Genomic DNA, 27,622 nt, shown 5'->3' with positions numbered 1-27,622 from the left:
CCAGGCTGGGCCACCAGCTCTTCTTGCCTGGACACTACAGTGTCCTCTTCATTGGTTCTGTGCCCTCCTCAAGCACCCCAGTCCGTTCTCCCTGTGGTGGCCAGGGAGCTCATGGCAAGAGGCGAATCTGTCCCTGTCCCCGGCTGTTTAGCGCCTTAGTTCTCAGTTATCCTGGAGGCTGCTGCCCTGCACAACATGAACATATGCCACCACCCTCTCAATCTCCATTCTGCATCAGCCTCATGGCCTTCCCCCACGCTGTTCCTCCTGCCTGCAATGCTGTTCTTGCCCCTCTTTGCTCGTTTCTGTTCCTCCTGCAGGGTTCAACTCTGCTCCTCAGGGAAGTCTTCCCCAGCCTCTGTGCCTGGCTGACCCACCTAGTCTGTGGTCTCCTGGTCTCCTTTGTGGCTCTTACCTCAGAGGCCATTTGATCCCATGTGGGGGCCAGATGGGTGATGAATACCCATCTCCCCCAGAGACTGGCTGGGGCACTGAATGAATGAATGAATGAATGCCTAGGGGTCAGTTATGGGGGACTGCTGAGATTCTGTCCCTTCTTTAAACATCTTATGTTTGTACATGCTGGTGTGTGCACACACACCCTAGGGGGTCAGTAGAACCAAGAAGGCAGGGGTTCTGTCTAGTGGAAAGGAGTGCAAAGGTGTCCACTGACCCCTGTTCCCATCCAGTCATGTACTGCGTGCCTTCTATGTGCAGGACAGTGGGGGTGAGTGGGCTGAGCAAATAGCTGACAACAATGAAGGGTGATAAGACCTGAGGTAGAGGAGGCAGAGATCAGCAGGAGAGCAGAGCAGGGTCCAAACCTAGACAGGCAGGCTTCCTGGAGGAGGCAGCATCTAAGCCGGATATGAGGACTAGCAGGAGATGGGGAAAGGAAGAGTGAGCACCAGGGAAATGAGGCAGGGGAGGTATGTACTCATGTACCTAAATCTCAAAAAGCATCATACTGAGCGAATAAAGCAAGTTGACACAGGATGCAAAGATTATGATGAGTTTATGCAAAGTTTTAGAAACATACCTACAAAGCTATTCCATGTGATGTTTCTGGATGCAAATGTGTATATGTATTGAAAATATAAAACAGGCAGACACCAGCAACTTCAGGATGCTGTTACTGCTAAAAACCAAAAACCAAACTAGCTGCCACTGCCATTGAGTCGATTCCAACTCATGGCGACCCCATGAGTGTCAAAGTAGAACTGAGCTCCACTGGGTTTTCAGTGACTAAGATCTTTTGGAAGTATATCGCCAGGCTTTTCTTCCAAGGCCCTTCTGGGTATATTCAAACCTCCAACCTATCAGAGGGGCTAAAAGGATAAGTACGGTGAGCTAGCTGAACGATATTTCTTTTCTTTTCTCTTTTACCTGAATACAATTTTTTATTGAAGTATTCTTTTTTTTTTCTGAGCTTGATAACTTTATACACATTTTATTTATTTCTTTAAAAATATTTGAAGCAAAGATGGCCAAGTGTCGTCTAAGATGGATCAGTTGGTCTCAACCCACCTGGATCAACGGAGAATGAAGAACACCAAGGACACAAGGTGATTACGAGCCCAAGAGACAGAAGGGGCCACATGAACCAGCGACTACATCATCCTAAGACTAGAAGAACTAGATGGTGCCTGGCTACAACTGATGACTGCCCTGACAGAGAACACAACAGAGAATCCCTGAGGGAGCAGGAGAGCAGTGGGATGCAGACCCCAAATTCTCATAAGACCAGACTTAATGGTCTGACTGAGACTGGAAGGACCCCAGTGGTCATGGCCCCCAGACCTTTTGTTGTCCCAGGACAGGAACCATTCCCGAAGCCAACTCTTCAGATGTGGATTGGACTGGACAATCAGTTGGAGAGGGATGCTGGTGAGGAGTGAACTTCTTGGATCAGGTGGACACTGGAGACTATGTTGGCATCTCCTGCCTGGAGGGGAGATGAGAGGGTGGAGGGGGTTAGAAGCTGGCGAAAATGACATGAAGAGAGAGTGGAGAGAGTGAGCAGACTGTCTCATTAAAACCAAAAACCAAAACTTATTAGGGGGAGAGTAATTGGGAGTGTGTAGCAAGGTGTATATCGGTTTTTGTGTGAGAGACCGACTTGATTTGTAAACTTTCACTTAAAGCACAACAAAAATTATTTAAAAAAAAAAAAAGATGGCCAAGTGAGAGCACCACTTACAACAGTGGTGGGAACATAGGTGACTGGTTCTTTTCAGTACTTCTGTTTATGTTTGAAATAGGTGAGGACTTTTAAAGGTTTTTAAACTTAAAGTCATGTTATCAGAGGAAACAGCACGCACAAGAGCCTGGTGCAGGGCCCAGAGTCCTGCATCTCAGGCCAGTGCGTAGGGAGAGATAGGGTCTCAGGGGAGGTGGAGGAGGTAGCCACGGGAGGGGAAAGGGGAGCAGGTGTGGGGGCAAGAATGGAGGGAAAGCCAACAGGTTCTGGATGGGGAGACTTACACAGAAGGTGTTAGATGGAAGTGGGAGGGGAGGGGAAATGGGGAAGGCTGTGAGCTTAGGAAGAGCCCTGAGGTTGGATCCCAGCTCAGAATAAAAGACCCTAAATTATGATTATGTTGTTACTGGGCATTTGTTACTGCGTTTGTCTTTCTCAGATAAATATTGCCCTCACCCGTATTTTCCAGATGAGAGAATTGAAGCTCAGAGTTTAAGTGATGTGTCCAAGAACATTCAGCTGTCAGGAGGAGATTCCGAGCTGGCCACCCTGACCCCTCCTTCCCTGGACAGAGGGTTTGGTCAAGTCTTGTAAGATAAGCACAATGCTGCTGCTGCAAAGCTGATTGCTTGCTGGCAGCTCCATCCTGCTGCTGGGCTGGGAAGGCCATGGGGCTGCAGGAGAACTGTTGTTTACAGAATTCCTTGCTGCTCCAGCTGCCTGGGCTGGGATTTTAGGTTCAGCATACTTTCTAGGGTTTTTGTCTTCTCAATCTTGGGTGTGGCTACTGCCACTGAAAAGAATTGAGACTGTCCAGTTGAAGGTTTAGGAAGGATCATGAGTTTGTGGCATAAAAAACAGAGGAGGCTCTGGCTCTGCTCCTCCTCACCCCAAGATAAGGAACTTGGCTCTTCCCATCCATGTTACTGATGAGGAAACCAAGGCCCATGGACAAGGACCAAGAACGTGGTGGGTCGGGAACAAAGAACCAGAGCTTTGGGGCTTCCAGGCCCAGGTCTGTTGGTTGTGAATGATGCTGGTCATGTTCCTACCTCTCATCTCTAGAATGTAAGCATATGAGGGTAGGGCTTTCCATGCTGTGTGGCCACTGCTGTACCCACAGAACAGTGCCCAGCACATAGTGGGTGCTCACTGGTGGTTGGAGGTCTGTTTTGAATCTGCAAATTGGAGGCATGTAGAATTGTGGATGATGTGTGTAAAGCGTCAGGCACGTAGTAGGTGATCAATAAACTGAGGCTCGTACTCCTTGCCCACTGGTCTTGAACCCAGAGTGACATCCTAACCCCCAGGGTGGCAAGGTTGCCTTGAGTCCTGTCTTAATCTTGCAAAAATCTTCAAGTCGTGCCCTGGTGTTACCTAAAGAGACTGGAACTTCTGTGTGTGTCTGTAATGAGAGACCAAGAGCACATGCCTGACAGGAAGCCTAGGCCCTACTGAAAGGCCAGAGGTGGGGTGGCCTCACCTGGGTGCAAGCAGATTAGGCTGTGAAACGGAGCCATAGTTACTACCACACCAACAACTCTCCCAGCTGAGGCTATGCTTCCCCACGATTAAGAGCTGGGTCTGGGGGAATTTACTGTCTAATTATTATGCAGGTTTCTAGTGGGAAGAGTATCAGTCAATTGACCAGTCAATCTGATATTTATTGGGTGCCTGTTGTGTACTGCTTTTTCACAGACGTTCTTCCTGTAGATATCTAGGGATTCTTCCTCATCTACTTCCCTTTAATCCTCTTAACGTATCCCTATGGGTCATTTCCTCACTCTAAACCCTAATCTCACATTAGAACCACCTGAGAATCTTTAAGACTGATATCTAGGCAATTTCCCAGACCAGTTAAGTCAGAATCTCTGGGGTGGGGCCCAAGCATCATCTTTTGATGTGCAGCCAGTGGTGGAACCCATATTTTTATACAGATTGCCTCGTTCTGTCTTGTCTTGACTAAATGGACCATGCTTTCTCTTTTCAGTGGCAGTTGTACTACATTCCTTTATTCTCAACCTTCCCATATTGTTTGGTCTCAGATATGTGTTTTATAAAATGGCATGTAGGTGGATTTTTTTTTTTTTTTCGTATTGTCATCTGAGAGTCTTGTCTTTTGGTAGGCCAGTTTAACCCATTTGTATTTATGGTAATAACTAATATGTTTAGACCTACTCCTGCCACATTATTTTGTATTTCCTACTTATCATGCATTTCTTTTGTTTCTGTTTCTGTTTTCCTGCTTTTCATTGGGTTGAACTGTATTTTCACAATTAAAGTTAGGATGTAAGGTCTGGGTGGTACAGGATGGAGGAAAATACTCTGACTCAGGCAATTTGAAGTCTTGGTAATTTTAGTCATGGGGGGTGTTTTTTTTTTTTTAATTTTTATTGTGCTTTAAGTGAAAGCTTACAAATCAAGTCAGTCTCTCATACAAAATTTTATATACACCTTGTTATATACTCATAATTGCTCTCCCCCTAAGGAAACAGCACACTCCTTCCCTCCACTCTCTCTTCTTGTGTCCATTCCGCTAGCTTCTGAACCCTTCTACCCTCTCATCTCCCCTCCAGATAGGAGATGCCAACATAGTCTCACGTGTCTACTTGATCCAAGAAGCTCATTCTTTGCCAGCCTCATTTTCTATCCCATTGGGGGGTGTTTTTCTTAACCCTAACCGATTAGGCCATAAACTTCTGGGGAAGGAAGATTTACTCGTCTTTTGTAGGGGACCGTCTGTAACCCTTAATTCCAGGCCTTGCTTAGGATTAGGGCTCAATAAATAGATGTCAAATAGAGCAGACATTTTATAGCATGTCAGCAACTCATGTCTTCTGGAGTTTGTTGAATGGAGAAGGCCCTATCCTAAGGGTCTGTAAGAAGGGTGAAGAGAGGACAAAGAGATGTGTGGTGGGGGTGAAATTTTACTCAGTAATTATTGAGCATCTAGAATGTGCCAACTGGAACTACAGCACTCATTAACATAGTTACTAACCCTGTAACCCTGACAAGTTGCTTCTCTTCCCTCAGACTCAGTTTCAGCATCTGCAGTGTGAATAATAATAGTACCTAACTTGAGGGGTTGTTAGGAGGATTAAAGAGGGAATGCATGTCAGGCACTGGAACAAGGCGTGGCCCCACAAGGTGTTCACTGAATACCTTTCCGCCTGAAAGTCCTTTCTGCCTGAAAGTCCTTTCTGCCTGAAAGTCCTTTCTGCCTGAAAGTCCTTTCTGCCTGAAAGTCCTTTCTGCCTGAAAGTCCTTTCTGCCTGAAAGTCCTTTCTGCCTGAAAGGTCTGCTCAGAGGAACAGGCTGGGAATCTCTTATAGTAGCATCTTAAGAGAATGACTCAACCTCAATTTACCACCCTCAAGTGTTACCCAGCCGCCAGGATTAATTGTACTAACAAAAATGCCAACAGGACGTAAATCATTATGTTACCCTGGGTGGTGACTGCCCCTCCACATCACCCCATTTGCCCAATGCCTCTCTATTTTTTGTCTGTAGTGGGGTGGCTGTGGGTCAATATTAGTTTTCCCTTTTATCGAGAAGGTGGCTGCTTGGGTTCAAATCCTGTTCCCACCACTTGCCAGCTGTGTGTCCTTGTACAGGTTTTTTAACTCTTCTGAGCCTGTTATCTTCATCTAGAAAATGGGGAGGCATGAGTTGTTGACATGCTATAAAATGTCTGCTCTATTCAGCACTTATTTTATTGAACCCCAAGCCTATGCAAGGCCTGGAATTAAGGGTCGCAGAGGGGCACCCCAATAGCTATAATGATCCCTACCTCCTAGGACTGCAAGATTTTAATGGATGATGCAGGAATGGGGCTCAGCAGGGTAATAGGCACGTAGTAGGTGCTGTAAATATTTAGTTGTTATTGTTGTATGCCATCGAGTCAATTCTGACTCAGGGACCCTATAGGACAGTAGAATTGCCCCATAGGGTTTCCTAGGCTGTGATCTTCATGGGAGCAGATCACCAGGTCTTGTCTCCTGCAGGGTAGCTGGTGGATTGGAACTGTACCCTTTGGTCAACAGCCAAGCATGTAACCATTGTGCTACCTGGCTCTTTTTAGTTGTTATTACTACTAAGCAGTCATTTCCTAACTGCCTGTTCTGTGCTGCCTTTGTGTCAAGGACAAGACAGGTGCTCGGGGAGCCACCAAAACCAAACCCGTTGCCTTTGAGTCAATTCTGACTCCTAGCGACCTTATAGGACAGAGTTGAACTGCTCCATAGGGTTTCCAAGGCTGTAGTCTTTACAGAAGCAGACTGCTACATCTTTCTCCTGAGGACTGGCTGGTGGCTTTGAACCGCCAACCTTTTGGTTAGTAGCCGAGTGCTTAGTCACTGTACCACCAGGGGTCCTTTGGGGAGCCCCCAGCCAGTGTTTAAAGAAGGTGCAGGCAAGGGAACTACACAACACCTCAGGACAGCCAACCACCAGGTCTGGAGGTCACCAGGAAGCCCCTCAGGCGCTGGCTGGCCCAGGAGCACGTGGGAACCTGAAAGAGGATGACTGTGGCCTGCAGGGGCCCCTTCTCCAGGCTCCAGGAAGGGCGAGGCTGGTTTCCAGCGAAAAGTGTGCACTCTTTCGCGTTCCAGACGTTCCAGTGCTCCCTGCTCCCCTCCCCTGAGCACCCACTGAGACAGAATTAACCCCCAAAGGGAGGAACATAAGGGTGATCAAGGGCCAAAACAAATGGGCTGACTTATACCTGGACTGTGAGGTGGCTTGTCCAGCAGGGAGTACCATCCCCACCAGCATACCAGAGCCTGCAAGCTCCCATCCCTACACATGAAAAGGGAGGGCAGGCTGGGCTACGACTGGGCAGGGACAGCTGGGTCAGGGCTGATGGCAAGGACATGGCCTCTTCTGGTTGCTGGGGTATGATATGCTCCCAGAGCGGCCAGTTAGTGAAGGGGCATGTCCTTCCAGCCTGAGGGAGGGATGCTGTGGAATAAGCCAAGCGCCCAGCTCTACCCAGTGGCTCATGGGCAAGGATGCTGCAGTCCTCAGAGCCTGGGGAAGGGGGTCAGGCTATGGTCTGTATGCCCTGGCACTCCACACCCAGGCAGCCATGGGTGCAGCTGGGAGCTGGATAGTTTTGGAGTTGGGCAGCCACGGACCCTTGGAGCAGGTGTCTGGTCAGCATGTGTGGGTCTGTGGCCGGGCAGCAGGGAGGAAAGGGAATGACTACATGTTAAGTGCCCCCAAGTTTCCAGGCACTGAGCAAGGCAAACAAATGTTTTGAGCATCCCTCAGCTTTATTATAGCAAAACTGGCAGGCTACAGCCTCAGTGGGCTTAGAGTAGACCCCAGAATCACCTAGAACTGCGCCACCCTGTACAGTAACCACGAGCCACATGAGATGTGCTCACCAGCTGAGATGTTCCAGAAGCTTAACATGCATGCCAGATTTTGAAAATCTAGTAGGAAAAAGAGGAGCCCTGGTGGCATGATGGTTAAGCACTCAGCTGTTAACCAAAAGGTTTCCAGTTCTAACCCACCCAGCAGCTCTGCAGGAGAAAAGACCTGGCAGTCTGCTTCCGTAAAGATTATAGCCTAGATAACCCTATGGGGAAGTTCTCCTGTGTCATGTGCGGCCGCTATGAGTCAAAAATCAACTCAACTCGATGGCACCTAAAAAGTATGAAAAAAAAAGTGTAAAGTACCTACTTAAGAAAGTTTTTAGATTGATCACCTGTCAAAATGATAATATTTTGGAAGAACACCAAAGACACAAGGTCAATATGAGCTCAGGAGACAAAAAGAGCAACATAAACCAGAGACTGCGTCAGCCTGAGACTGGAAGAACTAGATGGTGCCCTGCTACAACTGATGACTGCCCTGACAGGGCACACAACAGAGAATCTCTGATGGAGCAAGAGAACAATGGGATGCAGACCTCAAACTCTCATAAAAAGACCAGACTTAATGGTCTGACTGAGACTGGAGGGACTGTAGAGGTCATGGTCCCCAGACCTTCTGTTAGCCCAAGACAGGGACCATTCCCAAAGCCAACTCTTCAGACAGGAATTGGACTGGACTATAAGACAGAAAATGATACTGGTGAGGAGTGAGCTTCTTGGCTCATGAGACTATGTGGGCAGCTTCTGTCTGGGGGCGAGATGAGAAGGCAGAGAGGGACAGGAGCTGGTTGAGTAGACACGGGAAATACAGGGTGGAAAGGAGGAGTATGCTGTCTCATTTAGCGGGAGAGCAACTAGGAGTACATAGCAAGGTATATATAAGTGTTTGTATGAGAGACTGACTTGATTTGTAAACTTTCACTTAAAGCACAATTTAAAAAAAAAGACAATATTTTGGATACATTTGATTAAATAAGATGGCATTGGTGGTTCAGTGGTTGAAGTCTCACCTTTTGTGTGGGAGACCTGGGTTCGATTCCTGGCCAGTGTACCTTTTGTGCAGCCCACCACTGATCTGTCAGTAGAGGCTTGTATGTTGCTAAGATGCAGAGCTTCCAAACTAAGATGGACTAGGAAGAAAGGCCTGGAGATCTACTTCTGAAAATCAGCCAGAGAAAGCCCTATAGAGCATGGCAGTCCAATCCGCAACTGATCATGGGGATGGCACAGGACCGGGCACTGTTTTGCCCGTTGTGCATGGGGTCACTATGACGCAGGGGTCAATTCTCTGGCAGCTAAGAACAGCAGGTTAAATATATTATGAAAATTAAGCTCACCCATTACTTTCTATGTGGCTACTAGAAAGTTTTAAATTCCCTGTGTGGCTCACATTGTATGTCTATTGAACAGTGCTGGCCTTGAACACAAAGCAGCATAGTCTCAGACCCTGCCTTGGGGACATTTCCTGCTTGGTTCTGTTTGCTATGCTTAGAGCAGACACGATGACCCATTTTATGGATGAGGAAATTAAGGCTGAGACAGGCACAATGATATGTGCCATTTTTCCCAATAGCCGGAGCCATTCATCCAGCCATTCATTGACCCAGCTCTGTGCTGGGTGCTGTGAACACCACGGGGAACGAAACAGACAAATGTCCTTCCCAGCCCCCATGAGCCCTCAGTGTAGGCCAGCCACATCCAAAGTGCTTTGCAAGGAACATCTCCTTGGAGCTTCTCAACTGTGGTGAGAGCTACTCTTACCCCATTTCACAGAGGAGGAAACTGAGGAACAGAAAGGTTAAGGAACCCAGGTCAGCACAGCTCTACAATCTGTGGTCTATGTCAGGCGGCCTCAGTTTCTGTCCCTGCAGGGGGGGGGTCGAGAGGAGTGTAGGTCAGTTGGTGCAGAAGGTATCAAGCGCGGGCCTCACTGCACCCCCACCTAGAGAGCCCCCCCAGTCCCAGGTTGCTGAAAACGGCTGGGGGTGGGCCATTCATGGTGCCCCTTGGAGGGCTTGGTGTCTCCTGGGAGGCTGAAGGCTGGGAAGTAGGTCCTTCTGTGGGCTGCTAAGCTCTGAAAGAGGTGGAGAGGTGGGGGGTGGGTGGGAGGTTTGCAAGGTGGCCCTGGGGCGCTATCCACCTGCATCGCTGTAGGGGTGACCTGGGTGCAGCCCCCACGGAGGCTCTGAGATGGGAAAGCCCTTTGCCCTGAAGGCAGTGCAGTTGTTGCGGGGGGGAGCGGTCCGAGACCAGGGTGGGGTGGTGTCTGACCCTTTCTGTGATCACTGGGGAGCAAGGTGGGTGGGTCTCTTAGTTACCTAGTGCTGCTACAACAGAAACACCTCAAGTGGATGGTGCTAATAAACAGGAGTTTATTCTTTCACAGTTTAGGAGGCTAAAAGTCCAAATTCAGGGCACGTGCCCCAGGGGAAGGCTTTCTCTCTCTGTTGGCTCTGGAGGAAGGTCCTTGTCATTAATCATCCCCTGGTCTGAGAGATTCTCAGTTCAGGGATCCTGGGTCCAAAGGATGCGCTCCATTCCTGGCTCCTCATTCTTGGTGGTAATGAGGTCCCTCTCCTCTCTGCTCACTTTTCTCTTTCATATCTCAAGAGAGGTTGACTCATAATACAACTAATCCTGTAGATTGTGTTCTGCCTCATTAAGATTAAAAAAAAAAAAACAAAACAGCCTCTAATCCTGCCTCATTAACATCATAGAGGTTAGGATTTACAACACAGGATAATCACATCAGATCACAAAATGGAGGACAACCATACAGTACTGGGAATCCTGGCCTAGCCAAGTTGACATACATTTTGGGGGATACAATTCAATCCATAACAGTGGAGTTTAAGCTGGAGGACAGCCATCTGGCTGCACCCAGAACAATCTTACTGACAGATGGAGGGAGGAGGCTGGCTAGAGGCAGGGAGAGTTGGGAAGCAGGAGATGGTTGGGGGTGGCCCTTGCATGGTCCAGGTGAGAGGAGGCCATAGCCATCAGGTGTGGGCCATAGTGGCAGATGGAGGGGATGATGGATGGGAGATCCATTCGCAGGTGGGACCAGGGACAGGGCTCTGGAAGGTTCTTTGGGTTCTGCCTGAACAACCGGGTAGACCAGTCCTCTGTTTCCTTCCTCCTGTGAGTCCCTCCTACAGGTAGAGGAGGGTTCTCAGAGCAGAGCATACCTTGTGGCAGAAACACCCTCGGCTTCCTCTGACCCCCAAACCTACCAACCCGGATCCTCAGCCCAAACCCAAGACACCGAGCTGCTTGGGGGAAGTCTGGGTCTTGGTGTCCAGCATCCTCACAGCAGGTATATTACCCATGTGTGAAACCCTGCTTCTCCTGTTTTGAGAGTGGCCACAGATATTGCAGGAAACTTTCCAAATATTGAGGTTGTTTGCAAATTCCCCTAGTCAGGACAAGGCAACATCCAGAGCAAGTTTCGGCTTGCTCAAGGATCAGTATGGGCAGCCCGGGGTCTTTTTTTAATCTCCTCAGTGCCAGCGGGTTCTGGCGTTGGGCCTGGGCTGCTGGCTTCCGTCACCTCCTTAAAAGGAGCCCACGTTCCTCCCCTGTTTGGTGCACAAAGGTTCAAGCAAAGAGCCAGGGCTCCATTTCGAGGCATCACTTTATATCCGCTCTCTCAACTAATCCTCACCCCAGCCCTGTGGCATACGTCTGACAATAATGCCCATTTTACAGATGCGGAGACTGAGGCTCGCAAGGCTAAGTCATTTACAAGCTTCCAAGGACAGAGCCAGTAAAGGCTTGTGTGTTGCTATGAGGCTGAACAGGTTTCAGCAAAGCTTACAGGCTAAGATGGACTATGAAGAAAAGTTTGGCCACCTACTTCTGAAACTTAGCCGATGAAAGCCCTGTGGATCATAATGGTCCAGTCTTGCTGTGCACGGGGTTGCCAGGAGTTGGGGGCCAGGTAATGGCAGCTGACAACAACGACAGAGCCAGATTTCCAACCCAGGCCTGGGTGCTTAACCACTAGGATGTACTGCCTTCAGCTGCAGAAAAGAACAAGTGATACTTGTACAAACCAAAGCAAAAAGGGGAGATTAGAAAGGTGGGGAGCGAGGGCCCCTCGAAATGCCTTTATTTTCGTCCTTGGCCTGCGTGGAATATTGCTGGTGTCTTGGTAAGCCAGGGTACCATTTCTCCCCAGCCTCACTGATGGGCCTTCCTGCCAGCCCTTTGAGCAGACCATGGGCTTTGGTATCCCACAGCCCTGGGTTCGAATCACAGCTCCCCACTTTGCAACTGACCTGTCTGTACCGCTGTGTCCTTGCCTGTGAATGCAAGTGGCAGATGAGTTGCTGGCTATGAAGCAGATCTAGCATGCCACTGTCTGGCCATCGTGTAGTAGCTGGGCCACAGTTACTGAGTTTCTGATGCCCAGTGACAGAGCACATACATCTGATGCCATCTGAGGCTCTCAGGCCCTCTTCTCGAAGCTCCAAAGGCATCCTGGGACCCAAAGAGGAGCCTGTTCTGTGTTCACGCTGGTGGGTTAGTCTCAAAGAGGCTTGGTCTGGCCCCTGACCATATCTTCAGACCAGCCCCCTGGCCAGCCTGGGCCCCACTTTTTTGCTCCTTGTGCCAGGAGTCTCCTGTATGGACCAGGCCCAGTATAAGGGGTACCTGGTCGCTCCTCTGGGCAGGATATGGGCCTTCTGGACCCATACTCGACTCTGACTTTCCCAGCCTGGGAATAGAAAACAAGGCTGATTCCTGGGAGAAATAGCCCCAGTCTACCCACATGACCTCCATTGGGCTTGTAAAACCTGCCTGGCAGCCCTTGACCTGTATCTGGGCTGGGCTAAGGGGGCTGTGTCCAAGGACAGCCAAGTCCTAGGTTCCCGTTCAAATCCCTTTTTACCAGGTTAGAAACTGGGGCCTCAGCAACCTACCTCCTCCCTACCTGTCCACAGGTGGGCGTCCCGGACACCATTGTCATCACTGTGTGAGGCATTGCTCCTCTCAGAACTTGCCAGGAGACCTGGAAATCTAGAAGGAAACTTTGTTTTTTTTAGTTTCACCAGTTTTCCCCTCATGTCCATTTTCTGTCCCAGGATTCCATCCAAGATCCCATGTTGCATTTACTTGTCTTGTCTCCTTAGTCCCCTCCGATCTGTGGTGATTCCTTTGTCTTTCCTTGTCTTCGTTGGCATTGAGGCTTATGAAGAGCAGTGCTCAGGTGTTTTGGAAAATGCCTCTTGATTTGGGTTTATTTGCTGGGTTCCAGGGATGAGATGGAGGCTTACCTCCCTCGAAAGGAGTCCACAGACGTGATACGTGTCCTCCTCAGCTTACCAGATCAGGGGTTACACGATGCAGACTGATCTCATGCTGGCGATGTTAACCTCGAACTCTTGGTGTCGCTACTGTAAAGTTACGGTTCTTAAAACCAAACCTGGTGCTGTTGAATCAATTCTGACTCATAGTGACCCCACAGGACAGGGCAGAACTGTCCCATAGGGTTTCCAAGGCTGTCTTCTTTATGGAAGCCGATTGCCATATCTTTCTTCCACTGAGCAGCTGGTAGATTTGGACAACCAACCTTTCAGTTAGCAGCCAAGTGCTTAACCACTGCATCACCAGGGCCCCTTGTAATTCTAGAAGGAACCTATTTTATAGGTCTGAGCACTACAGGCAAGTGAGGAACTCCCAGGAGAGAAAGGGGCTGACAGACAGAGCTGTATGTCCAATTTAGGGAGCAATGTAGAGGATCAGTTTCATTGTTAATGGCAGCCCCAGCGGGGACTAAAAGCTCAGTGAATATTTGTTGCATGGATGAATGATTCTTATTATTTATGGAGCCTTGGTAAGTGCTAGATCATTCACATTTCCGCATTTAACAAATACGTGTTGAGCACCGGAAGTCCTTAGGTAATGCAAATGGCTAATGAGCTTGGCTGCTAGCTGAACGGCTGAAGTTTTGAGTCACCCAGAGGCACCTCGGAAGAAAGGCCCAGCAATTTACTTCTGAAAAATCAGCCTTTGAAAACCCCACGAAGCACAGTTCTACTCTGACACACATGATGTCGCCATGAGTTGAAGTTGACTCGGTGGCAGCTGGTTGTTGAACACCTACTGTGTGTCCCTGGCACTGTTTAGGAGTTGAGAGACAGCAGTGACACCCCAAAGATTCCTATCTCTGTGAGTTCAGAGTATCTGTCATCTGCTCTTGGGTCCCTAGATGCTACTCTGAACCTCCAGCTCAGTCCTTGTACCTCTAAGTTGTCTTTGAAACTCAATTTAGGTGTTTTCAGAAATGATTCTGACCTCCTCTCCATCTCACCTAACAAGGTAGGATTTGTTACTCCCATTTTACAGATGATGAAACTGAGGCTCAGAGTAAAAAGTAGCTCCTGTAGTCAGGCTGCTAGTTGGGGGATAGTCAGAATTTGAATCCAGTCTGTCTGGCTCCGGATACTGCAGCTGCCCCGGGATGACCTTGGGTTGGTGTCTCTGCTTCCAAGGGCCTCAGTTTGCTCATCTGTATAATGAGCAGGTGGGGCTCAATAACTTCTGAGGCAGTTTCTTATGCCAGTGGTCATTGGCCTCAAGACCTGTGTCCATGTTAAACCTCGGAGTAAGGAGAAGGAGGCCTTGGTGCGTTCTGCTTCCCAGCATGTCGGCTGTAGGAGCTGGAAGCCCTGAGTGTAGGTCCATTGTCCCCTTCCTGTCCCTTCTCTTCCCTGAGGTGGTTGGGGGCACCTCGGCTTTCCTACCTCAGCTAGGTGACTGCCATCTGTGTAGGTAGATTGGACTTGAACAAGGCTGGTAGGGAAGGGCTGTATCTTGGCCTCCATCAGTGGGGCTGACCGCCCACGGATACCATGTCTGGTCAGGCTCATTAGTGAGATGAAAAGCCTGATTGGCCTGGCCAGTTCCTGTACTTCTGGGACCTGTCCCTCCTCCCTTCGTATTCTTGGCCCGCCTGCATTCCTGTAGCTCCTGGTATGTGGCCACACAGAAGGATGCTCACATGGGAGGAATGGACCCCGTACCCAAAGGGTGAAAGCCTGGACCTGTTGTGCTGAAGTGTGGGAACTGTGCCACTGGAGGCCTGGATTTGAGTTCTGGCTCTGCCCTGCTTTCTGGTTGTGGGAATGTGGCCAAGTTACCTAATTGCTCTGTGCCTCAGTTTGCTCGTCTGTAAAATGGCTAGAGCAATGCTACCTAGTTCTGAGGTGGTAGGATGGGTGAGCTAATGTATATGCGACTTGCTCAGCCCTGTGCCTGCCATGCAGTGAGCCCTCTGAGACTTAGCTCCTTCCCCCATGCAGCTGGGCGTTACCTGGAGCTGGCCCAGCCCCCTCAGAAAAAAACAGAAGCTAAAAGGCAGGACCGACTCCTACAAACCCCTCTCACTTATAAATGGCATTTACCTTTTTTTTTGGTAATGCTTTAAAGTGTACAATTTACGGTTCTTTTTTTTTTTTTTTTTTTAGTACAGTCACAGAATTGTGCAACCATCACCATAATCAATTTTAGAGCATTTTTGTCGTCCCCCAAATGAAACTGGGTATCCTTTTGTAGTCACCCGCCAGTCCCCATCCTTGAAGCCCCTGGCAACTACTAATCCACTTTCTGTCTCTATGCTTTGCCTATGCAGGGCATTTCATACAATAGAATCATGCAACATACGGCCTTTGCATCCAGCCTCTTTCACTCAGCATCATGTTTTCAAGGTTCATCCCTGTTGTAGCATATGTCAGGAATTTTCCTTTCTATGGTTGAATTGTGTACACATGTAACACGTTTTGTTTATCCATTCATCTGTTGATGGACATGCGAGTTGTTTCCACTTTCTGGCTATTGCAAATAATGCTGCTACTATGTTTAACTTTTTTGAGGAACCACCAAATTTCTTTCTGTAGCAGCTGCACCAGTTTACATTCCCGCCGGAAGTGTTTAGAGGTTCCAGTTGCTCTACATCCTCACCAACACTTGTTATTATCTGTCTTTTTCATTCTAGCCATCCTAGTGGTATCTCATGGCGACTTGGGGCACTTGACATTTTTAAATTATCCGGCTAAGTGCCTACTTGCAGGAGCCCCCATAGGATTGTCACATGGAGTTGTAGACACTTGGAGTCTGGGGCCTGCCAAGGTTAGAATCCTGGCACTGCCATATTGCCAGAAATTGTCTCCACCTCTCTGGTCCTCAGTTTCCATATCTGTAAAGTGGGAATAACAATTAACCCACCATGCTGACACCTGCCTCACCATGTTGTAATGAAGATTAAGTACGAAGTGAGTGGGGAGCCTGGCATGTAGAAAGTAAATATTAGCTTGTGCTGTCATGGTGATGGTGGTTGTTGCCATAGGCTGGCTCATGTGGTTCCCAGTACCTCTAGAGTAGCTGTTAGCCCGGTGGTTGATCATGTGTCTTCTGGAGCAAGACTGCCCAAGAGGAGGACCCAGCTCCTTGTGCACAAGCTGCCACCCTGGGCGTGCATCTTGACGTCTCACACCTCAGTTTCCTCATCTGTACAGGGGTAGGCAAACCTCCTCCAGGGGCTTGGAGTGAACGTGCCTGGTGCTAATAAATCACACAGCCAAGTGTCAAATTGCTGTGATACCTGTGGTTATCCCCAGTGGGCAGAGGGAGAAACTGAGGCTCGGTGGGAAAGTGACTTACCTGAGATTGTAGAAGCAGCGGACGGCCATCTTGGACTTGGGAGCTGTGTCTGTCTGACCGCAGGCTCATGCTGAGCCCTCCTTTGTTCCCATTAGGAACCCAAGATGCCCCTCCCCCTGCTGTGGCCCCTCCATGCAGGGCTTGGCCTGAAACAATGGGACCGGCGGGGTGGGGTCTAAGTGGTAGTTTCTCCCGCATCCCAAACAGGAATAGGGCAGGTTTGGGAGTTGGCCCAGGACCCTGAGGTGGGGCTGGGGAGGGCCTGAGAGGGACAAAGTTCCTAATGGTAGCCCAACAGTCATGGGTTAAATATTTAGGTTGGGATTCACTGCTCCGGGTGCAACAGGCTAGACTGAGAGAGGGTGACTAGGGCGGGCCCGTCCATGCCCATGAGGCTGAGGAACCTAGAAGTGCTCAGAATAGACCTTCCCCCGGTGGCCCGCCCAGCCTAAGGGTGGGCCTCTGACACGGTAGCTCTGCAAACCCACCCTTATCACCCCTCACCCAAACCCTCCCCCTAAATTCCCCCCTCCGGAGCCTTCATGGTCACTCTGGCAGATACTAGTTTTCTCCCCTGCAGGACTTCTCAGAGCCTTTGCTGACTCATTAACTTTTGTGATGATGGAGGGGTTAGGTTTTCCTAGCTACCTTGATTGCTGAAACCTTTCTTCTGGGAGTAACTTATAGAACTGGGGTTCCCAGGACCCCACTTTGGGAAAAGCTGCCTCCTTGGTTGATTTCACAGAGGGTGGGGCCTGGGTCTTTTTCTCCAAGTTCCCCCCCACCCCAGTCCCTGTGTGTGCAAGCCTTTAGTTTCCATTCCTCACTCCCCGCTGATAAGTACAGATAGCAGGTACTGTTATTCAGTAGGACAGAAGGAAACTGGAGGCACAAAGAAGTAAAGCAGTTTGCCCAAGGTCACACAACTAGTGGCTGATTTGAGCCAAAATTTGAACCCGTGTTTGATTTTGGAGCCAAGGTCCTTATTTAACCTCAATAGCATTTCCCACAGTTGGTCTGTAACTTGATTTGTGACAGATGTGACTGCAGAGAACATTGACACACAGAGGGAGATCGCCATTCTGTTTTCAAGTCTCTCTCAGCCTCTCTGAGAACCTCCAGGAGAAAGTCTGTGCTTGGTGCTCATATGTTCTAACAGCTCTGATAATGTGCCAAGCCCTGCTCTTGAGCAAGAAAGGGCAGGGCTCAGACGGGCTGTGTACAGGCGACTTGAGTGTCCAGCTAGAATGTACTGCCGTTGTTTTAGTTCCATGAAATTTGTTTTGAGGGTTACCTCCATTTATGTCAAGGGCTCCTGGTTTTCTATGTACAGTGGGGGGAGAGCAAGTGACCTTTTTCAGTAAATGCATTTAATTTCGAAGAGTGAGTAGATTGCAAGAAAAATATTAATTAAGAACAAGGTGGGCACAAAAAAACTTGTTCACTTATGAGTATGTTCATAGCACCATTATTCACAACAGCCAAAAAATGGAGACAATCCAAGTGTCCATCAATGGATAAATGGATAAACAAAATGTGGTCTATCCATACAATGGAATTTTGATGTTGTTAGGCACTATTGAGTTGGTTCGGACTCATAGCAACCCTGTGTACAACCGAATAAAACATTGCCAGGTCCTGCACCAGCCTCACAATTCTTGCTACGTTTGAGCTCATTTTTGTAGCCACTGCGTTAATCCATCTTGTCGAGGGTCTTCCTCTTTTTCGCTGACCCTGTACCAAGCATGATGTCCTTCTCTGGGGACTGATCCCTCCTGATAACATGTTCAAAGTATGTGAGATGAAGTCTTGCCATCCTTGCTTCTAAGGAGCATTCTGGCTGTATTTCTTCAAGACAGACTTGTTCGTTCTTCTGGCAGTCCGTGGTGTATTCAGTATTCTTTGCCAACACCATAATTCAAATTACTCAGCCATAAAAAGGAATAAAGTTCTAATACATGCTATAACACGGATGAACCTTGAAAACATTATGCCAAATGGAAGAAGACAGACATAGAAGGCCATATATCGTATGATTCTGTCTACATGACATGTGCAGAAAAGGCAAATCCAAAGAGTCAGAAATCAGATAGGTGGTTGCTAGGGAACTAGAGAATGACTGCTTAATGGGTACAGAGTTTCCTTTGGGGTGATGAAGAAGTTCTAAAATTAGATGGTGATGGTAGCTGCACACTTCTGTGAATATCCTAAAACCACTGATGTGTACACTATTAAAAGGTAGATTTTACAGTGTGTAAATTATATCTCAGTAAAACATGGGGAAAAGGGTGACATGCTACCACAAGGATAAATCTTGAAGACATCATGCTGAGAGAAATAAGTCTGTCGCAAAAGTACAATTATGATATGATCCCACTTATAGGAAATATTTAGACTAGGCAGGTGTATAGAGACCAAAGCCTGTTAGTGGTTACTAGGGTTGGGAGGGAGAAGGAGGGGGAGCCATTGCTTAGGGGGCGCTGAGTTTCTGTTAAAGGTGGTGGGATAATTTGGAAACAGATAGTGGTGGTGGTCACACATGATGAATGTAGCCAGTGACACTGAATCGTACGAGTAAGAAATGTTGAATTGGCAAATGTTTTGTTATATATGTTTCTACCACAATGAGGCAACTTTAAAAAAGGGTTTGCTCAGCCAACATGACAAAACAGCAGCACTAGAGTACATGAATGAAGTGGGGACAGACACCCCCGTCCAGTTGTTAACACTTTGTAGCTCTAGTGATGTCACCCGTGGTGACAGCCAAGCCCCTTTGAAGGCACGGGTACAGTCTCTGCTCCAAGCCTGGTGTTGGGGGGCAGCCTGGGAGGACAGGGTGCTGGAGGGGAGGCTGCCCGGCCGCAGGCCTTCCACTGACCACCGCCCTCCCCCACCCCGCCCCCCGCCTGTAGCATCTCCAACAAGGAACTGTCGGAGCTGATAGAGCAGCTGCAGAAGAATGCCGACCAGGTGGAGAAGAACATCGTGGACACGGAAGCCAAGATGCAGAGTGTGAGTGCCCCTGTCCCAGCCAGCCCCTCACCCCCTCACTCCCGCTGTACCGCCGGCTCCGAGCAGTCTCAGTGCCTGAATCAAATGAGCAGTTCTCACTCGGGCAACTGCACCCCAGGGGACATGTGGCCATGTCTGGAGACAGGTCTGGTTGTCACAACTGGAGGGCATACTCCTGGCACCCGGTGGATGGAGGCCAGGGATGCTGCTCAACAGCCCGCAGTGCATAGGACAGCCCCCTACAACACAGAATGAGCTGGGCCAAATGTCAGCAGTGCTGAAGTCAAGCAGCCCGGGTCTACACGTAGTATCTGTCGATGGGGAAGGGAGCCTTGTTATCGTTGTTAATACCCGTACCCCATAGCGCCACTCTTCCCTGTTGGGAGGAGAACCAGCTCCACCAGATAATGTGTAACCTGGGGTGCAGTGATTCCCTTTGCACGAGGGTAAGCGGGAGCATCCTCACCTTGCTGGGCTCTCATAAAGATGGGATGAGATCGTGTAGGTACAGTGCAGGGATCAGTGCTGCTGTTAGCATCATCATTATCAATACTTACACTGCTGCTGCCAGCATTCAGGACCCTGTGGTCCTCCACCTTTTTTTTGGAGAAGAGAGAAAAAATAACTGGGCAAACCCCTTTGCCTCCCTGTGCCTCAGTTTCCTCTTCTGTAATGCCGGGATCACACCCACCCTGACTCACAGGTTCTCCCGAGGATTGAACAGATGACAGCTCTGCACTGTGCCAGACGCGCTGACACCTGCGAGCTGCTGAAACAATCACCTTCTCTTTGAACCTTCCACCAGCCTGGTGTGGTTAGCATCATGCCCATTTTGTAGCTGAAACACTGAGGTTTAGAGAGAGCTCGAGTGATGAGTCATCACCAGAACTGGTCCCAGAAGCAGCCCAGGGATGTGGTGGCCAGATTTAGCCAATAAAAATATAGGCTGCCTAGTCTGATTGAATTTGAGAACACAAATTATTTTTTAGTGTAATTTTATCCCACGAGCTAGTTGGGATATACTTATGCTTCACAATGCGTTGTTATTTATCTGAAATTCGAATTTAGGGGGGTATCTTGTACTTCATCTGGCATCTTTACCCAGGGGTTGACTAAAAGACAGGTCCAGAGTGGTGGGGGGCTGAAGATGGAGAATCACAAGGGAGTTCAAGGTCTGCCTGGCCCCTTGCTCTCCCCAGGCTCTGCTGTGATGACAGGCCCGGTCATCTCCTGCCCGTCCACCTCCACTGCCACTCTGACAGCCCAGATGTCTGCCTTCCCAAGGGCCTGTCCACAGACAGTCCAGAGACCCCAGAGGATGTGGGGGCAGTGCTGGAGTCTGTACGGCTGGGGGTGGGGGATGCAGAGACCATGAATAATGGGGCTGTGGGGAGAGTCGGGGAGGAAGGCCTGAGAGAATTCTGTTCTCTGTCACAAGCTGGCCCCTGCAGGGATCTTGGGAGTCCTTCTCGCCCCCTTTCCCCTGCCCATCCCCCCTCCTTCCCTGGCTCACACCTCGCCTTCCACCTCCTGCTTCCCCGCTTCAGCACCCCTTTCCCTCCAGAAGCCCCTTGTCCCCGGCTCCCTTTGTGAACTTTCTGTCTACCCCTGTCTCTTGGCCCCCCCCCAGAGATGTTCTTTCCTTTCCTAAATGAAAACAGCTTTTCTGGGTGTGTCTCTCTTTTCTCTGATAATAAAAGTAATGTGTTCATTACAAATAGTTGAGGAGAGAGAAACAGGTCTAACAAAGCCAACTAAAACAGGGGTGACTCTAAAAACAGGGGTGACTCTAAAAACAGGGGTGACTCCACCACCAGAGCTGTCAGCCATGACCAGTGTGGCGTGTGCCTTCTCATGACTCCACCACCAGAGCTGTCAGCCATGAACAGTGTGGCGGTGCCTTCTCATGACTCCACCACCAGAGCCTTCAGCCATGAACAGTGTGGCGTGTGCCTTCTCATGACTCCACCACCAGAGCCTTCGGCCATGAACAGTGTGGCGTGTGCCTTCTCATGACTCCACCACCGGAGCCGTCAGCCGTGAACAGTGGTGCCTTCTCATGACTCCACCACCAGAGCCTTCAGCCATGAGCAGTGTGGCGTGTGCCTTCTCATGACTCCACCACCAGAGCCATCAGCCATGAGCAGTGTGGCGTGTGCCTTCTCATGACTCCACCACCAGAGCCTTCGGCCATGAACAGTGTGGCGTGTGCCTTCTCATGACTCCACCACCAGAGCCATCAGCCATGAGCAGTGTGGCGTGTGCCTTCTCATGACTCCACCACCAGAGCCTTCGGCCATGAACAGTGTGGCGTGTGCCTTCTCATGACTCCACCACCAGAGCCGTCAGCCATTAGCAGTGTGGCGTGTGCCTTCTCATGACTCCACCACCAGAGCTTTCGGCCATGAACAGTGTGGCATGTGCCTTCTCATGACTCCACCACCGGAGCTTTCGGCCATTAGCAGTGTGGCGTGTGCCTTTTCATGACTCCACCACCAGAGCCATCAGCCATTAGCAGTGTGGCGTGTGCCTTCTCATGACTCCACCACCAGAGCTTTCGGCCATTAGCAGTGTGGCGTGTGCCTTCTCATGACTCCACCACCAGAGCTTTTGGCCATTAGCAGTGTGGCGTGTGCCTTCTCACGACTCCACCACCGGAGCCGTTGGCCATGAGCAGTGTGGCATGTGCCTTCTCATGACTCCACCACCGGAGCCTTCGGCCATGAACAGTGTGGCGTGTGCCTTCTCATGACTCCACCACCAGAGCTGTCAGCCATTAGCAGTGTGGCGTGTGCCTTCTCAACCTGTCCTCACACCAGTGTGGGCATGTGTGTGCCCAGAAGCCCAGCATGTTTTCTTTCCCCCTCCCCAAAATGGGATCATGCTCTGTATGCCATCAAGTAACCTGTTATTTTACCTGATAATGTATCGTGGCCACGTGAATCAAGATCTACAGCATCATTGCTTTGTAACTTTAAAACAATTTGTAGACTTACATAAAAGTTGCAGAATAGCACAGAGAATTCCCGTATGCCCTTCAGCTGGCTTTGCCCAATGTGAGCAAATCCATGGCTGTAGCGTGACGATCGGGAGTCCCTGGGTGACGCAGATGGTTAAGTGCTCAACTGCTAGCCAGAAGGTTGGCGGTTCGAACCCACCCAGAGGCACTTCGAAAGAAAGGCCTAGCAGCCTGCTTCCGAAAGGTCACAGCCTTCAAAACCCTATGGAACAGTTCTATTTTGCACACGTGGGGTCACCATGAGTCAACATTGACTCGATGGCACTTAACAACAACAGATCAAACCAGGAAATTAACATTGGCACTGTGTAATGAGCTACAGTGCAGTTTTTCCACAAATATTCTTTTTCTGGTCCAGGATTGCATCCAGGATCCCATGTTGCATTTATTTATTTAATAAATTATTTAAAAAAAATTTTTATTGTGCTTTAAGTGAAAGTTTACAAATCAGGTCAGTCTCTCCTACAAAAATTTATATACACGTTGCTATTTACTCCTAATTGCTCTCTCCCCCTAATGAGACAGCTCACTCCTTCCCTCCACTCTCTCTTTTCTTGTCCATTCCGCCCGCTTCTGACCCCCTCTGCCCTCTCATCTCCCCTCCAGACAGGAGATGCCAACATGGTCTCAAGTGTCTACTTGATCCGAGAAGCTCATTCTTCACCAGCATCTTTTTTCTATCCTGTTGTCCAATCCAATCCCTGTCTGAAGAGTTGGCTTTGGGAATGGTTCCTGTCCTGGGCCAACAGAAGGTCTGGGGGCCATGACCACCGGGGTCCTTCTAGTCTCAGTCAGACCATTAAGTCTGGTCTTTTTACGAGAATCTGGGGTCTGCATCCCACTGCTCTCCTGCTCCCTCAGGGGTTCTCTGTTGTGTTCCCTGTGAGGGCAGTCATCGGGTGTAGCCGGGCACCAAATTATTTATTGTTGTTGTTGAGAATATACACAGCAGAACATACACCAGTTCAACAGTTTCTACAAGTACAGTTCAGTGACGTTGATTACATTCTTCAAGTTGTGCAACCATTCTCACCCTCCTTTTCTGAGTTGTTCTTCCCCATTAACATAAACTTACTGCCCCGTACGCTTTCTGTCTAATCTTTTGAGTTGCTGTTGTCCGTTTGATCCCATATAGATAGTTCTTAAAAGAGCACAGCGCTCAAGGCAGGCATTCGTTACTAGTTCAGCTGAACTATTGCTTGGTTTTAAGAAGACTTCAGGGGATGTTTTTGGTTTACTATGTTGCATGTATGTAGTCTCCATACATTCTTCCAATCTGTGACAGTTCCTCAGTCTTTCCTTGTTTCCCTTGACACTTTTGAAGAGTCCTGTTCAGTGGTTTGGGGGAATTTCTCTCGATTTGGGCTTGTCTGTTGGTTTCTCATGATTAGAATGAGGTTATGCATTGTGGCAGGAAAATCACAGAGGTCCCTCGTGACCCTTCCTGATCAGTATTCCCCAGAGGTGACCACTCCTCATCTCTCTCACTGTTGTTAGTTTTTCCTGGCTTTGAACTTTGGGACACCTCTATGCCTAGATGTCCTCTTTATGTCTCAGCTGCCTCGTGAGATGGCTTGTGTTCCCACACAACTCTGGCATGAATTAGGTAATGATTAATTTATCCCCCCTTCGCAGAATTAACCTTTGACACTGTAAGTGCTCAGTACAGCGTCAGATCAGCTGGTGATGGTGGGGTAGATAAAATTCCACCCAAGCCAAGGACTGTGCCGTTTGGTTGTAATTAGCTGGCCAGACCTGCCTGGGGTGGTGGGGCGTGAGCCAGCTCCACTGGCCTTTGGCGTGTTGGCCTCAACTTCAGGCTGCTTGGGGCAGCCAGGACCCCCCTCATCCCTCGGCCCTCCTGAGAGGTCCGGGAAGGATGGCCTGGACACCTTTTTCTCCTCCAAGAGCCCCATCTGTTGAACCTTTGCTCTGCACCAGGCACCCACATCACCTCTGTCAGTTTTTCTTTGTTCTTTCCTTCATTCTCTCTCTCTTTTCTTTCCCTTTTTCTCTTTCTTTTTTCCCTTTTCTCTATCTCTGTATCTGTTTTTCTCTTCCTCTCTCCCTCCCTCCTTCCCTCCTTCCTTCCTTCCTTCCTGCCTCCCTCCCTCCTTCCCTTCCTTGTCTCCCTCTCCCTTCCCCTTCCCCCCACTCCTTCCTTCTTTCACACCTTTATTGAGGCATGAAATGCTCCCATTTCAAGCGACCAGTTCAGTGATTGTAGTAACATCACACAATGGTGCAGCCATCACCAGAGATCAGTTTCAGGACGCTTCCATCCCCCAGTAGCACCCACTGGCCCATTTATAGCGATCGCTATTCCCTGCCTCTCTGGATCCACCTCTCACAGCCATTTCATGTAAATGGAACCCTGCAGATACGGTCTGTGTGTCTGGCTTCTTTCACTCCACGTGGTGTTTTCTAGGTTTGTCCATGACATGGCATGAGTCAGTAGTCTGTTCCCTTTTCTTGCTGAGTAATATTCCTCCATTAGCCTGTCTGCCTTTTCTGAAGTAGGTGTTTTTCTTATCCACATTGTAGAGACAGGGACACCGAGACCAGAAAGGCTACAGGATCCTGCCTTTCAGCCACAGGGGCCTCTTGCCATGCCTCAACCACAGCATATTCTTCCCTGCCACAGGACCTTCGCATGGACTGTTGTCTCAGCCTGGAACACCCTTCCTGCTCCTCCTGGCTAGACCCTTCTCATCTTTTGTTTTTAGCTGTGTCCCTGGAGCCGAAGTAGCTCTCTTAGGTTCCTTCTGTGGTTGGTTTCCTTTGTAAACACTGACTTGGACTTGCATTCATCATTGTGTGGTTTATCTTTGTGAGCTCCAGGCAGGCAGGGGATAGGTCTGTCCCATTCACAACTGTGTCCCAGTACCAGGCACATAGCAGGCACTTGGAGACTGTGCGCTGAGTGGCTGGAGGAGGAACACCTCCCCAGACCCCTGGCAGTGAAGCTGGGCAGCTGTGGGAGCCCCTCGCTGGCCCCTCCCTCCAGTCCCCATGGCTCTGCCACCCCACATTCCTGAAGTGCCATATTGAGCCCCAGCCCACTGTCCTCTCATGTGACCTCGCAGGACCTGGCCCGGCTGCAGGAGGGCCAGCAACCGGAACACCGGGATGTGGCCTTGCAGAAGGTGTCAGACTCAGAGAAGCTGCTGTACGTGCTGGAGGCGGATGCGGCTATCGCCAAGCACATGAAGCACCCCCAGGGGGACATGATCGCCGAGGAGTAGGTCCCTACCACTTTGGGTCCCCAGGGAGCCTCTGGGCTCTGAGCCAGGGCAAGAGAGCTGTGGGGTGGTGGCCAAGGGAGCTCAGCACTCAGGAGTGACCCTGAAGGCTGTGGGCAGCTGTCAGGGGGACACTTACCAAGGATACTGGACAAGGTCCCTGGGTGATGTAAACGGTAGACACCTCGGTCATTAGCTGCAAGGTCCACCCAGAGGCGCCTCAGAAGAAAGGCCTGGTGATCTACTTTTGAAAAACCAGCTGCTGCAGACCTTATGGAGTACAGTCCTACTCTGGCACACACGGGGTTGCCATGAGTCAGAGTCATGGCAACTGGTTAACTAAATTCAAAACAAAAAAAAAACCAAACCTGTTGCTGTCAAGTTGATTTCAACTCATAAACACCAGGCACGGGTCAAACGCTTACCCTTAGCCTCATAACAATGCATTTTGCAGTAGGAGAGACTGAGGCTCAGAGACCTGATGTCTCCTGCTCTGGTCACAGTGTGACCGCTGTTCCCTGAGCCTGCCCATTTTCTCTAACCTCCATCTCTTCCCACACCCAAGGTCCCACCCACCATCCCAGCAATGAGCTGACTGTGCTTGTTGCTCACGTCTCTACTTAGATGGGGATAAACTAACTTTTCATGACCCCCCAGTTATGCACCCTACCGCAAGGCAGGGTCAGGCCTCTCGAGGCCGCATGATCTCCCTGTACTTGTCCCTGTGATAGCACACACAGGTCCAGCTGCCTCCCCAAGGGCACAGTGAGCTCTAGAGGGCAGTGGACTTGCTTGGGTCTTCTGGAACCTTTTACGGTTCTGGCCACACAGTAGGCCCTTCCAGAACCTTCTAGGGTTCTGGCCACACAGGCTCTCAGTAACATTGATGGGGGGAAGAAAGATGGAAGGGGAGGTGAATAGAAGGAGGGGTGGGAGGATGGGAGCAAGAGAGCTGACTGAGCGGAAAGCCCGAGGCTAAGGTCTGGGGTTGGGGGCTCCTCCACGGGGCCTGCTAATTGGGGTGGCCTCTGTCCCTGTTCAGCATCCGGCAGCTGAAGGAGCGTGTGACCAACCTGCGTGGGAAACACAAACAGATCTACAACCTGGTGGCGAAGGAGGTGGACCCACAGGTCAACTGGGTGGCTCTGGTGGATGAGAAGCTGGTATGGCTGGGGCAGGGCTCCAGGGATGCAGCTGGGGAGTGGGCCTGTGTGTGCAGGGAGAGCTTTGTCACTTCGTGGGCACATGGTCCTGCCCGGGAGGCTCAGAGTGTCCTGCCCAGGAGGCTCAGAGAGACTTTGGGTCAAGGCCACACAGAGAAGTGGAGGTTAGCCATTCCATGCTGCTTCCCCGGCACTTGATCTCCACCGTGGCTCATCAGGGTGGGGCAGTGGCCAGGCTTCTGAGGGAAGTCTATCTTTCCTGTGCCCTCGCAGAGAAGAGCATGGCCGCTCAAGTGGAGTTTCCTTAATCGGAGTCTAGGCTCCCTGCTTTTATTGGTGTGACCCTGGGCAACTGCCTCCACCTCTCTGAGCCTCTGCTGCCCCATCTCTGAAATGGGGCAATAACTGTGGGTCTGTTAGGTGGTTGTGAGATTAAATGAGAGGACATGACATATCGGGGCGAATGCTCAGAAAGTTGAATTGCAGTGGTAAAGCTGATGGCCTCTGCTTTTTTTTTTTTTTTTTTAATAATACTTTGTGTTTTCTGTAAAGGTTTGCACAGCGGTTTAGGTTCCCATTCAACAATTTCTATACAAGTTGTTCAGTGACGTTGGTTACATTCTTCACAATGAGCATGAACGTTCTTATTATTTCCATTCCCATTAATCTAATTTACCTGTCCCCTTACCGTTTCATCTTTGTTTTGAAGTTTCCAGTGAAGCAATTGTTGATCATTTGGTCTCATATAGGTGACTTTTTAAAGGAGCACAGTACTTACAGGTGATACTCATTATTTGTGAGCCAATTTGTTATTAGCTACAAGGTGACCACGGGTTAGTTTTGGTTCAAGGTTTGAAGAGTATCTCAGAGCAGTAGTGTCGGGGAGTCCTCTAGTCTCAACCAGTCCAGTAGCTCTGTTTTTGTTTGTTTGTTTTTAGGAATTT

At 49.6% G+C, this 27,622-nt stretch overlaps 1 protein-coding gene across 1 annotated transcript in view; it reads left to right on the top strand.

Moving 5' to 3' along the window:
• Window positions 1–27,622, top strand: part of PPL (periplakin) — a 52,905-nt gene that overhangs the window by 6,071 nt on the left and 19,212 nt on the right. Inside the window, exons 2-4 of the mRNA XM_010597326.3 lie at window positions 19,155–19,254; window positions 25,360–25,514; window positions 26,558–26,678. Of these exons, the coding sequence (XP_010595628.1) occupies window positions 19,155–19,254; window positions 25,360–25,514; window positions 26,558–26,678 (376 nt within the window). The remainder of the gene's footprint in view (window positions 1–19,154; window positions 19,255–25,359; window positions 25,515–26,557; window positions 26,679–27,622) is intronic.

The sequence above is a fragment of the Loxodonta africana genome, chromosome 12 (genome assembly GCF_030014295.1).
Source record: "Loxodonta africana isolate mLoxAfr1 chromosome 12, mLoxAfr1.hap2, whole genome shotgun sequence".
Classification (NCBI taxonomy): domain Eukaryota; kingdom Metazoa; phylum Chordata; class Mammalia; order Proboscidea; family Elephantidae; genus Loxodonta; species Loxodonta africana.
The sequence above is the reverse complement of the archived record's forward strand: the minus strand, read 5'-3'. Positions and strand labels throughout refer to the sequence as shown.